The sequence below is a fragment of the Amia ocellicauda genome, chromosome 1, assembly GCF_036373705.1.
Source record: "Amia ocellicauda isolate fAmiCal2 chromosome 1, fAmiCal2.hap1, whole genome shotgun sequence".
Taxonomy (NCBI): Eukaryota; Metazoa; Chordata; class Actinopteri; order Amiiformes; family Amiidae; genus Amia; species Amia ocellicauda.
The window spans coordinates 25,915,027-25,929,117 of record NC_089850.1 but is presented as its reverse complement, the minus strand read 5'-3'; the positions used below and the strand labels follow the sequence as shown (position 1 = coordinate 25,929,117).

General features: G+C 38.0%; 1 protein-coding gene across 4 annotated transcripts in view; it reads left to right on the top strand.

The window, feature by feature from the left end:
- Positions 1 to 503: 503 nt before the first annotated feature.
- The window catches only part of tpd52l1 (tpd52 like 1), a 43,289-nt gene continuing 29,701 nt past the window's right edge, over positions 504 to 14,091 (top strand). For 3 of the 4 annotated variants that reach the window (XM_066699768.1, XM_066699760.1, XM_066699754.1), the window contains exon 1: positions 504 to 648. In XM_066699768.1, coding sequence (XP_066555865.1) covers positions 630 to 648 — 19 coding nt within the window. In that variant the 5' untranslated portion in view covers positions 504 to 629. Of the gene's footprint in view, positions 649 to 1,056; positions 1,205 to 14,091 lie in introns of those variants that run through there. The other variant, XM_066699776.1, reaches the window with a different exon arrangement.

Below are 14,091 nucleotides of genomic sequence, written 5' to 3'. Positions count from 1 at the left end.
CGTTGAGTACCATTGATTAATCTTCAAGCTACAATTATATTTTTTCTTCTAGAAAACAGCACTGCACCTTACATGCATGGGCAGGGCGCCTTATTATGCGCAAAAATGTGATTATTCTTGTCTTTGAAAAGTCTTACTCCTCCTATTTTTTTGTTGTAGTACAAAATGTAATGGAAATGCTAACCAGTTAGAAGTTGCGAAACTGCTAGAATTGCTAGTTATTCTACACTATACTATACTAGTTATAATATACTATATTATACTTTTTTAATAATATTGAAGTTATAGATATATCTTAACTTTAAATATTATTAAAAATCGTGAAAATCACAAGGCTTTGCTGGTACACTGCTGGATAAATACCTCCCCAGCATGGTAAAATCAACATTAAAAGGAGTATGGCGAGGATGTGAAACAGTTTTAGTGCACATCTCTGTGCTCAGGCGCACAAAAGCGTGGATTCGCAACAGAGAGTTGCGTGACAGTGGAGCTGTAGCCCCGCCCACCCGGGCAGCGCGGAGACTGACAGACAGGAGCTGAGAGAGAGAGAGAGAGAGAGAGAGGGGAATAATAAACCCGCACGAACAATATTAAACACTGGATCTGTGCACTGGGACAGTAGTCCTGAAATGGAGAACACACAGCAAGGTAGGACAGATTTTGGTTATAACACTACACTAAAGAAACCTAACTTTTCCTCCTTGCTGTTTGCTGGTGTAACGCATTTACCAGCTGTACCCGATCGATTGAATTGTTTGGCTTCCTATTTATGAAGTCTTTCCCCCCGAGATTGCGTTTCCAGAGTCGTTGTAAAGGAAACTGCCACAATCTGTAGCTCCCTAGGGGTTTTCAGTAATCAAAATATGTACTACTTAAGAGGACGTGATTAGTACACGTATGCAATTAATACATTCATTAAGATTGCGTTCCGTTTTAATGATGCCAAACAAGTGTCCTTCACTGTAATGCTTTTGAGACCCTGGCCTAGAGGATTTAAGCCATGTAATACACCAATGTTTCTCCCTACAGATAACGATATCTGACATGTATCGTGATATTTTAAAACACGTACACGCACAGACCGCGGTGTTTCACAGCTCATAGGCTGACATGCGAAACACCGACGGCTCTCTCCAGCAAGCTAGTGCGGACCTGCTGTACCTGGATAATAACCCCTCTACTCTGAAGACATGCATGTGTTAAAGTTAAGTTTTCCACAGTTGGCTAGTGAAACATTAAATGAGCTCGGTTGGATGTGCCTACTTTGCTTGTTCTCTATGGTTTTATTAATTTATTTTTTCCTGGCTCCAGGCCATGCATTTTTGTGACCACCTGACCTGGAATCACTGAAATCTTGTGACGGGAGGTATTTGACAGAGGGAGAAGCTTAGGAGTTTCATTATTTAATGTACAAACCCTCTTGATGCAGAGTTAGTGTTGCCTTAGTGCCAGGAGAAACAGGTCTCTGGAGATGAAATCTGTATACCATGATTTATTCAGTCTGTGTTCAGAAGGATATTGGACTAGTATGGGCTTGCATGCTATAGTCTTCTAAGATGGTGTGGCCTACTTGTGGATCCTATATACTTGTTATTTCAATTCTTTCAGCCTGTGTATGCAGCTTGTGACTTTCATTCATTGTACATTTTACAAAGTTACAGAACTGAGCCTTATGGGTTAATAAACAACAGCAATAAGACAATGTGTGACACGTGAAGAAGATGTTAGGTGTTTAGCTGCTTTTGGATACAGGCCTGTCATTTTTGTGCTGATCTCCTGGTTGGCAGATATTTACTTTCTAGGCTGGAGCTCATTCTCTGCTGGGCATTGTTGTTACTGGCAGTGTGAATCTGGTTACTAACAAACAATTTTTCCTGTATAATTATTCTGCTTTTAGTAGGGTAAGCACAGTGTAGGTCAGGGTTGCCATTTTTGTTCATTTTTAAAATGTGTATAAATCTGATTTTGTTTAAATCCAAAATAAATGAATCTGACTGAAGTTATACCCCACCCCCAAATAGTGTACATGCATATAAATGTGCTTCATCAAGATCCCATACAAGTTCAGTCAGTTCAGTGTAATTTAGTCAATAAAGAATTCTAATGTATTTTTAGGAGAAACAACATTAAATAAAATTACAAATATTTAAGTGTAATGAAATGATTTTTTAGATTAAAATGTATTAAACCATGAAGTTTGATTGCAATTGTAATGAAATTGGCTAATGAGGTCAATTTACAATGCCTTAAGAAAGTATTGAACCCCCTTGGTATTTTTCCTATTTTGTTGCCTTACAACCTCAGTTGGATTGAGATCTGGGCTTTGACTAGGCCATTCCAAGACATTTAAATGTTTCCCCTTAAACTCGAGTGTTGCTTTAGCAGTATGCTTAGGGTCATTGTCCTGCTGGAAGGTGAACCTCCGTCCCAGTCTCAAATCTCTGGAAGAATCAGGTTTCCCTCAAGAATTTCCCTGTATTTAGCGCCATCCATCATTCCTTCAATTCTGACCAGTTTCCCAGTCCCTGCCGATGAAAAACATCCCCACAGCATGGTGCTGCCACCACCATGCTTCACTGTAGGGATGGTGTTCTCGGGGTGATGAGAGGTGTTGGGTTTGCGCCAGACATAGCATTTTCCTTGATGGCCAAAAAGCTCAATCAAACGTGTTTGCTTATTTTTTTCTTTAAGCAATCACTTTTTTCTGGCCACTGTGGAGTGTACGGCTTAAAGTGGCCCTATTGTCAGATACTCCAATCTCTGCTGTGGAGCTTTGCAGCTCCTTCAGGTTTATCTTTGGTCTCTTTGTTGCCTCTCTGATTAATGCCCTCCTTGCCTGGTCTGTGAGTTTTGGTGGGCGGCCCTCTCTTGGCAGGTTTGTTGTGGTGCCATATTCTTTCAATTTTTTAATAATGGATTTAATGGTGGGATGTTCAAGGTTTCAGATATTTTTTTAATAACCCAACCCTGATCTGTACTTCTCCACAACTTTGTCCCTGACCAGTTTAGAGCGCTCCTTGGTCTCCACAGTGCCGCTTGCTCGGTGGTGTTGCAGACTCTGGGGCCTTTCAGAACAGGTGTATATATACTAAGATCATGTGACAGATCATATGACACTTAGATTGCACACAGGTGGACTTTAATTATGTGACTTCTGAAGGTAATTGGTTGCACCAGATCTTATTTAGGGGCTTCATAGCAGAGGGGGTGAATACATATGCACGCACCACTTTTCTGTTTTATTATTAGTTATTTTTTTCATTTCACTTCACTTCCATTTAAATTACAGATTGTAATGCAACAAAATAGGAAAAATACCAAGGGGGGTGAATACTTTCGCAAGGCACTGTACATAACTAAATAAATAATTATATCCATGAACTGAAATAAAGAAAAAAAAAACAACAGTGTAGGAAGTAGTTAATTAGATAGAACAGTGACATAATTGTACAAACAGGAATATGCAGATTTAGTGTTGAATTGTAACTTGCCTGTATTAAAGTGTTTTATGAGTAGACAATATGTTTTGTGTTTTATTCAAAGGTTTATGAAATAGGCCTAGGCTGAGCTATTTGTTTTGTATAAAAATCAACTTGATTTAAATCAGCCATCAGTGAAGACGGTCACATAATTAGGCAGGCATGAACTAGGTTATTTGCCTTAAAAAGAATGACAGTGAACCCTCTAGATCAGGGGTTCCCAAAGTGCAGCCCAATGCAGCCCTCAATGATGGATGCAGCCCCTCAAAGCCAACCTTCAACCACCCCTTTTCTGAACCTTTAATAAACCTAAAAAAAAATCTGTTACAAATTGCACATGTAATTTGGTAGAATATAATAAAACAACAAAGTTCATAAATGTTCCCTAACATAAATGTATAGGAAATAAAAATGTATGATTTGGGACATATTTAGTTTTCATCGGTGGTTCAGTTTCTACTGCGGCCCCCCATTTCATGCAACCTCCAGAAATTGGCCCTCCATCACCAGACATTGGGATCCCCTGCTCTAGATCATCTAGATAGAGGCCTAACAATGTTAAAAATGTGTTTATTTTGTCTCATTTGAAAAGTTGCAAATTATCCAGTATTGTTTGAGATCAGTTGTTATGGATAGCCCTGTAAAGCCAAGTAGGCCTACCAGGCAGCCAGGTGGGTTTGTCTTTATTTCCATTAATTAATTAATTATATTCCTTAAAACATGATATGCTGATTTCTTATTGTTGCAGTACCTAAATTACTATGTGGGTTGGTGATGTAATATTAGGGCCCAACCGATATATCAGAGCACTGGTATTATTGGCTGATATTATAGAAATATATGTATCGGCACATATTCCACAGATAATGCACCGACGCATTTTCTCAAACTATTCGCTAAATATTTTTTTCAAATTACCATTAAACCCTTTGTCACACTTCAGAAAATAAATAAATACATGTTTATTTAGTTTTACAGTCGTTATTATAATTATTTTCCATTATTTTTTAACATAGTTATGGTGTTTTTGTTTCTACTGGAAGCTTCTGAGTCCACAGTGACTCTCAGCACAGTGGCGCCACGCACAGTACTGAGTGCCGTGGTGAAACAAACGCACACCCATTGAGAAACACAGGGCTCATAAACCAATAAACATGTGTTTTACTAAAACCCTCATAACCAATAGAAAGTATTTTTCAAAGCTGCGCTGCATTTAAGTATCCATTGATTTGATTATTGTTTATTTTCGTCCTGATGGAAAATTACTATATACTATGACATAGAGGCACATTTTTACAGAAAAGTTAATTTAATTGCTTTTCACAATAGGAATAAAAATATAGAAAAAGTGTAAATGTTCGCTGAAGATGTTGACTGGATATCAGCAAAAAAATATGTCTCCAAATGACAAGCAAGCTCAGATCACCTTAAAACATCTAAAGAAAATAAGTGAAAAACGCATCTCTTAGACAATGTTGGATAAAACTGAAACTATATGTTATATTTATAAAACTATTTCAAATCCTACATCGTGTTTTGGCTATAATTCATATTGCAATACGTTTAACATGCATATTAAATGTTACACTTTCGATGGCATTTTTAAAAACAAATGCAGCTGAGCTGCCTGCACTGTATCCTGTCCTTGTTGGATCGGCTGTATTGAGCACTGAGGAGGACTTGGGAACCTGAGAGAACCTGACGCGTGTAAAATGCTAAGATCAGCTAAACCAGCACTTAACACTATCATATTATTTGCTCTAATGTATAGAACATGCAAATTCTATTTGTGTGTCAAATTGCTTATATACCTTGGTCTTTGTATTAAGAACATGCATATTTTTATATTTTTCCTTTATTCTACCTTCTTCTACTTTATTTAATTTATTTTAACAATGTTTGATTTGTGGTTAGTTGAAAATTAAGCAATCAATCAATCAATCAATTTTTATTTGTATAGCGCCCTTCGCAGGGTAGCCACAGAGCGCTTTACAGACTGGTAAACGTACAACAAACGTATAGCAAAATAAAAAACAAAAATACAATAAAATCAAATATAGACCTGTAAACATTTTACATGATCTAGAATAAAGTGAGTGAACATTTAAGTAAATAAACCATTTAGGCACGGAGGAGAGAAAAACAAAAAACTCCTATGGATGGCATGTAGGAGAAAATGAATCTCTGGGTGTCCATGGCTTAGGGCCCAGGCCTAATGGTTGCCTCCCCTCCAGGCAGTATAGTTATTACAGCAGCAAGGAGATCAGAAAGTTCTTTATCGGTGCTGCTGGCTGTGCTCTTCCCTCTGGAGGAGGCCTCTCGCTGGCCATCGGGGTTGGAGGGTTTGGACCATCAACAGGCTTTGGGTTGCGATGGCTCGTCAAACCTTGGGTGTGTATAATGTGAAGTTTATTATGTAAAATGTAAAAATTCTGCCTTTAGTGCATATTTGACACAATTTCTCTCTGACAGGGAGAGCTTTGAGGGATCCATGATAGAAAATGTCTGTCTTGCATGCTAACAAAAAAAGTAAATATTGGCAGATTTAGCTTTCCAATTATCGGTATTGGAATCGGACCCAAAAAACCTGTATCGGTCGGGCTCTATGTCATATAACTGAAGTGCAATCTGGAAAGATGTATCAATCAAAGTTTCTTACTGCTGATGTGTATCTGGGGCTTAGTGTCAAATATGTCATACTAAATTAATAAAATATTTGAATTTTGAACTAAAGTATTGTTTTTCAGTGTCTTATCAAGTAAAACATTTGAGCACTGCCTTACAGTACTAGGTCAGTACAATTTGGCATATCCTGTGTATGATTTAGACATTGTTTTTCAGTTCCCATAATAAAGTTTTGTTTGTTTGTTATTAATCTATGTTTTCTGAAGCTTATTTCCTCCTTTTCCCTCACTGACAGATACAAGTCTTAAATAGCATTCTGTTGAGGTTATGACATTCAAAGTGTCAATGCAAATAAATCTATGCCTATATTTTTACTTACTTTCAAAGTAAGGTCACAAACCAAACAAATAAACAAGACAAGCAAATTTATAGGAAGAATTTTGGTTACAGTTCTATATTGGAGTTAGCAACACCCATTTAAATAGCTTTTAATAAGTGTTTCAGATTTTTTGGTTCAAACTGATTTAATGCAATTTCTACTCCCCATGTTTTTGTCAGAATCCGGGTTGAACACGAAAACTCCTGAATCTGAATCTTAAAGGGGAACTCCACCGAAATCTAAATATTTCTCAGGTTATTCTATAAGTAGAAACATTCTGTGGAGTGAGTTTTTAATGTCCAGCTCATTCTATGGACCAGAAATCAGAGATCGAGAAATATGCAGTGACGTCACCAGGGTACTAACTGTAGTGCTGCTTTGCTGCAAGTCAATGGGGAAAATCAGGAAATTCATGAAAATCATTAAAAACTAACATTTTATGCACGTTGGATTGCTCCATCACACTATTTTTTCCAAAAGAACCATCGGTTTGTAGTCATAAAAAGTTTATTTCACCACCCAGAACTGTCGCTATTAATAATAATAATAATAATAATAATAATAATAATAATAATAATAATAATAATATTTTATTCAGGGGACTGCCGTGTAGGCTGCAGCGTAGTTCAAACTCAGTTCTCCAAAAGAGAATGGCATATTTCTCGATCTCTGATTTCTGGTACATAGAGGACATGAAAAACTCACTCCACAGAATATGTTTCTACTTATAGAATAACCTGAGAAACTGTGGGATTTCTGTGGACCCCTTTTAGGTCCTTTCACACATGATGCGCATTGAAGTGCGGTTTGGCTTGTTTGGAGCTATATGTGAAACCTCTGCTAGTGATTAATTTACCAGGATGCAGATCAAAACAAAAGTCTCATGGTCTCAGTTCTTTTGAAAGCGAACTCAGTATGTTTTGCAACAGTTTTCCACCAATTGTTTTGCAAAGTGAAAGCAAAAGCCACCCAGTTCACCTGGAAACTAAGCTCCCCACATAGAGAAATAAACTCTGGAAGTGATGTACTCAAACCAAAATAAACTCCAATTAAACCCAATTTGTTCCTGAATATAACTTCTTTGATATCTTTGAACAAATAAAAACAAATCCAAGATTTTATTTTTTTTATTTTTTATTTTTTTAAGAAAATTACAATTCAGCTCGATTTAAAAAGATTTAAAAAGATCTACCCTGCATCTGGCAGAAAAAAATAAATCACCTGAAAATAAAAACCTGTAGTTTTTGGAAAGCTGTTTAAAAACATATTTTACAATGCTTGTTACTTGTATTTCCTCATATATCTCATTTCAAATTAAATACATTTTACCTTGAGCCCTAGACCTATCTCTTATGGTTGTATAATGATACTTCATTAATCCTCTATAGATTTTTTTTCATACAGAAAACCATAGTTGCTTTATATCTGAAAGTATTTTGCATTATTTGGTTATAATTAGAAAATCCATACATGATTCAGAAAGATGTCATTCAGTAGTATGATTCAAATTGTTTTCATACTTAGTACAGCACTTTAAAATGAGTCATAGATGGATTTTCAGTATTAAACCCTCTTATTGCTGTAAAATAAAATTTGTAATAAACTGATACAAATCAAGTAAGCTTGAGAAAACAAAAACTAAACACACAGAAGTCATATATTAGGCTATATCAATTTTAAATAAATGTATATTGACATGCACAACCCCATAGTTTTGTATTTTGCTTTGCACTGCATCTTAATTCGGTTTTGCCAGTGTTCAGTCAAAGGAGGACTGAGTTAAATCCAGACCATCAGATAATCTACTTGGAAAATCCCTCTGATTACTCTAATGCTGTAATTATGTAACTCTTTGGAAAGAGAAAAACATATCGACTGAACCACAGAATATGCCTTGTTTGTGCTCATTATCACCATTATCTTCATAATCATTATTATTATTATTATTATTATTATTATTATTATTTTTTTTTTTAATGTGCCCTAGTATCATTCTTAAAATTGTTAATTGATTGTTTGTTAAATACTAATCTTTAATTTTCAGATGTTTCAGTAAGACTGGTATGAGTAAGAATTAAATTGTAGTGAGTATCGATATATTCCACTTTATTTGTGAATGAACTACGGTAGCAATTTTATGAATTCACATTTTTTTCATGTGACCTGCTTAAAAGGAAAATAAATGTAGTGAGTATTTTCCAAATTCTGTAATTCTGAAATTACAGATAAGCCCAGTCATTACAAAAATGGACAAAGATCTTAAAATCCTTTAGTCAAATAAATATTTAATATTTAGCCCTATTCCACCAGTGTATAAGGCTAATCTTTCCATCAGCATTTTGGGGAAACTTATATTATTTGTATGCAATAATAAGGTACAGGTAATTTAAAATTAATTAATTTGACCAAATATAATTGGAGAATAGAACCCTATCGGCCCAGGCTTTAGTAATAATCTTGAAGCAATTAAAGTCATTCTCCATCCCATAATGTACTTCAAAGATTAATTCTGGGAGCTTGAAGAGAGCAGACAAGGCTGCTACCAAGACCATACCCCCATAAAGCCTGTCCTCCTGACTATCTGTGCTGTTTGAATGTATATGAAGCAGAAACTGAAGACATTTAACTTTTAAATAGTTGTTCATCTACACTGTACATTCCAATGACGTGCATTACTGTGGGGGAAAAAAAACTCCTATTTGTAGATTTTATTAAATCCTTATGCTCATTGCATCATTTTGTCTATTTGTTGTCTTTTATGTTTACTAAGTTCAACACTAATAGAATTAATCTAAAAAGAGGATGGGTCATGTGGTATTATTTTGCAATTTGATCTTCCAGGTAACAAGATTGAGGCCATTAGGCCTATTACAAATAGTGGGTCACAGTGAAAGTCTGAGAAGCAGTGATGAACCATAATAGCTCAGATGGTTTGACAGATTTATCTTTAAAATATTCATGGTGTACAGTATAGTAAAGGAAAAAACTGTACATGTAAGTTTAAAGAACATAAACACAAGTTACAAAAAATCAATGTGTTGTAATGCTTAAAGTATGACAAAAATACTTCTGTGACATCAATAACTGATTTGTTTATATCATGACAGTATTTCAGTATGTTCTGTGTTGAGTAGGTAGGCTGATGTGTATTGTATACATTTAGAGAAGTTACGTTATACAAGGGAATTCTTAGAAACTTTTGCAAGACATGTAATAGCATTATTATGTATTGAATAATAGCTATTACTTATTTGCATACAATAAACCTGTAAAAAACAGTCTCAGCTACCTGGTGTTTATTAAAAGAACCTTTCACAAATATGTCCTAATCGAGGGATTAAGTGTTTACTGCTCTTCTACCCCCCAGCCTGTTTGTGGTTGTTCTAGTTTTAGACAGCACTTTATAAGTTCCAGAAATGCAGCTGTTAAATTGTTGTGTGGGGGAGCATACACCATACCATGTGAAATAAGGAACTGCCTGCTCAAGAAAGCTGTACTGCATATTTATTGCACTGATTTAACAGCCTGCAAAGTATTCTGTTGTGGTTCTAGACAAGAAAGATCCTATCGCCAACATTGTGTTTGTACTTTGTGATTAGCAAGTTAGAATTGATCTAGGCCTAATTAGCCTGGTTAGCAGTGCATATCCTACCATTGTCAAGTGCACAACACAACTGAAAAATACTTAAGTAATGAACATCAGCTATTGGGTAATAGTATACAAAATTGTTTGAATATGAAAAAGGGTAAGGAGTGCTATATAGGACCCATGGTAGCTTATCATTTCTCTAGTGCCCCCCCAAATTAAGGCTTCAGTAACAATGTATGAATTAAACAATAACCACAGTATGTAGTAACTATATTTAAGGCCTAGAGTTTCAAAGTCAATTACAAGGTAGGATTTATTTACAGTACAATGTTTTGAAAATCGTTGTTACTTTAATTTTAAGTTTTGTCTCATATAAATGTGATAATCTTGTGAAGTAATAATTGTTTGTCTAATTTTCACATTTACTGTGCATTTAATGTTAGCTGTATGTGATTACAATGTGGTTATATGTAAAGTAAGAAGTAATGCAATATTATAAAATGTAAAAGTAATTACATATTAAATGCATGTGAACTATGTATTTGTAATATTCCACATATATTTATTTTTCAGTATTATTTAATAATGAACAGACAGTTATGCAGTGTTCTGTACAAAGGAAGGCTGAATTTACAGAACTATAAATTCTATTCAATCTTATGGGATAGTACTGAAACTAGTCACTAATTACACCTCGGTTTTTCATTTGCATACTCATGTTGCTTCCAAATTACAGTGAATGAATCTACTTTCTTGGTGTGTTTAGATTCACATGAGAAGTCCTTTTTGGAAACTGGAAGCTGGCCTTGACAATGATTGTTATCTTCTAAAAGTAAATCACATGTTTCATATCACATTCCTTTAATCCACTGTTTATGTAACTAAGGACCAGACATTCAAGGTCTGTTTCTCGATTCTAGTGGGGGGAAAAATCAACTGCATTCTGTTATGAGCAGGCCTATATTTCTAGTGATCAGATAATATCCTGAAAATATCTAGCCCTTTAATTGTTACTTAGATCTTTTTTTTTTTTTTTTTTAATCATTATTCAGTAAATACATCCTTTTCATGATCTTTGACGTGTCCATACCTTGCAGAACCACCTTGCAAATCATACTTTATTGAACACGGACGATCTATAATGCGGTCAAGTTATTTCTGCGAGGATCGTGAAATTGGTTGATTTGACATGTAATGAGCCTCAGATACATAATCTATTAAGGGAAATAAATAAAACATGGGAGTGGTAATGTGGAGGTTTGGGGTTACAGGACAGGAGAACTAAAGGCATAACATTATTCCATTCTTTAGCGTCATGTGGTAGCTGCCAGTGCAGGCAGAGACGTGGACACACATTATCTATGACACATTGGAAATTAAAGACAGAGGTTCAGCATTGGTATCCTGAGAGCCAGAAATACATCTTGCAAGTGTTCCTAGACTTCTGTAATTAACCAGATCTATTAAATTTTTGTAAAGAGGTAATGTGGTAATGGAGATTAAATACAAGGGCTCATGAGCCTATAAACAATATACAGGTGGAAAAGGTAATTGAATGATTCGAAATCTGGGAGCAAGGAGAGAAGACAGACAAAAGCTAAGACAAAGGAGGCCCCTGGTGGCGGAACTGGGAATTGCCAGGCAGTGGATGTCACAGTACCCCCCTCTCTCTACTGGTGACTCCGGGCGCCTGAGACAACTGGCGGCGAGGATGTCCACGAAGCCAGGGGGCAGCACAGTCGGATGGTCTCTATGGAAATCGGAAATGAGAGAGGGATCGAGGATGTCTGAGGCCGGTACCCAAGATTGCTCCTCAGGGCCGTACCCCTCCCAGTCTACGAGATACTAAAGCCGTCCCCGGACCCGTCGGGAGCTGAGGAGAGTTCGGACCACATATGCGGGACCATCATCCAGTTCAATGGGAGTAGGAGGAGGCGATGTTGTGGCAGGGTCAGTGAATGGAGTGAAGGGATCTGTAGTGACTGGTTTGAGAAGGGAGACATGAAAGGATGGCAATATTCTAAAATGGGAAGGTAGTTGTAATCTATATGTCACAGGATTAATCTGTCGGAGAATTTTAAAGGGGCCAATAAAATGAGGACTTAATTTCCAGGATGGAAGCCGGAGGCGTATGTCTCACATTGACAACCATACCTCCTGTCCAGGACAGTACTGGTGTGCTGGTCGTCTCCTCCGATCCGCCTGCAGCTTCTGCCGGTGGATAGCGCGCTGTAGACGGCCATGGGCTGCGTGCCAGACTTCGGCACTCCGACGGAACCAGTCATCCATAGCTGGAATATCCGACCTCTCGTCTGTCCCAGGAAAGAGTGGCGGCTCATAGCCTAGGATACACTGAAATGGGGTGAGTCTTGTAGAGTCCTCTGTCTGTCCATTGGTTTGTGGGTGATATCCTGAGGGGAGGTTTATTTTGATATTTAAGGATTTGAAAAAGGCAGTCCATACCCGAGACGTGAATTGGGGGCCACGATCGGTAACTATTTCTTCTGGCAATCCATACACCCGAAACACCTGGGAAAACAGGAACTCTGCAGTGGCGAGAGCTGTGGGGAGACATTTCAAAGGAGTTAGTCGGCATGCTTTGGAAAACCGATCCATGGCTACAAGTATTGTGGTAAAACCATTTGAACTGGGGAGATCGGTGATGAAATCAAGGGCTATGTGTGACCAGGGTCTGTTTGGAATAGGAAGTGAATCTAGTAGACCAGCCGGGTGTTGGCGAGGAGACCTGCGAGGATAATACCTAAATCTAGAGCCTTTTTGATGTATTCCTCCATGGCATGAGTTTCGGGAAGGGAGAGGGGATGGATACGACCCCTAGGAAGACAGGCGCCAGAGAGGAGATCTATTGCACAGTCCCATGATCGATGAGGGGGTAGAGATGAACCTTGTGGTTTGTGGAAAAAAGCGGCCAGATCTTGATATTCAGAAGGAATGTCTGGTGGAGTTGATAGATTGGGACTCTCTATGTGAGTGGCATGACACGGCAGAGACAAACAGTGAGAAAAACAGAAATGCCCCCAGGAGAGAACCTCACAAGACGTCCAAGAGATAACAGGGTTATGATGTGACAGCCATGGAAATTCCAGGATGAGATCAGCTCCCGGTGAGTCAATGACAAAAAATAATAATTGTTCCGTATGTAGACATTCGATGCGCAAGATCAAAGGGATCCTCATCAGTGTAACTTGACCGGTTCCGATGGGTTGGTTGTTTATGGCGTGGATTCATAGAGGGGGTTCGCAAGGAGAGAGGGGAATGTTTAAGTGGGTGACAATCCCCCTATCGGCGAAGTTCCCTGCTGAGCCTGAATCTATTAAAGTGGAAACAGAAATGTTTTTAGTATTTAGTCATGACATTGTTCAGGTGTGACAGGTGGACATTGTACGGTACTCACAGAGCCCTCTAGGGAAGGAGTGGATGATCCAGGATGTTGGGGACAGGATTTGCGGAAATGACCACCCTGCCCGCAGTAGAGACAAAGACGCATCTGAATGCGTCTCTGACACTCCTCGTGGGTCAGATGTGTTCGCCCGATTTGCATTGGCTCCACGTCGTTAGATTTGAGGTGTAATGGAGAAGGTGGTGTCTAATCGAACAGCTAGTTGAATGACCGAGAATCATCCCTACAAGCCATTTCAGATTGTAGTTCTGGATGTAATCCCTGACGAAAGACAGTGAGGAGGGCCTGATTATTCCAGCCGCTACTAGCTGTAGGGTACGAAAGCGGAGGGCATAATCGGCTGCTGATGAAGTGCCTTGATGAAGCGTAAGTCGTTGCTCCCCAGAACTCCTTCCCTCTGCAGGGTGGTGGAATATGTCCTTGAACTGGGTAGTGAAGGATCGTGTGACTGCCCCCTGCTGATTCCAGACTGCCGATGCCCATTGCAGTGCTTTGCCGGTAAGAAGGGTAGCGATGGGTAGCAAAGGCTATCTTCGCTTCGTCTGTGGGGAAGGACGTAGGCAGATGGGTAAAATACAGGTTGCATTGCAGGAGAAAG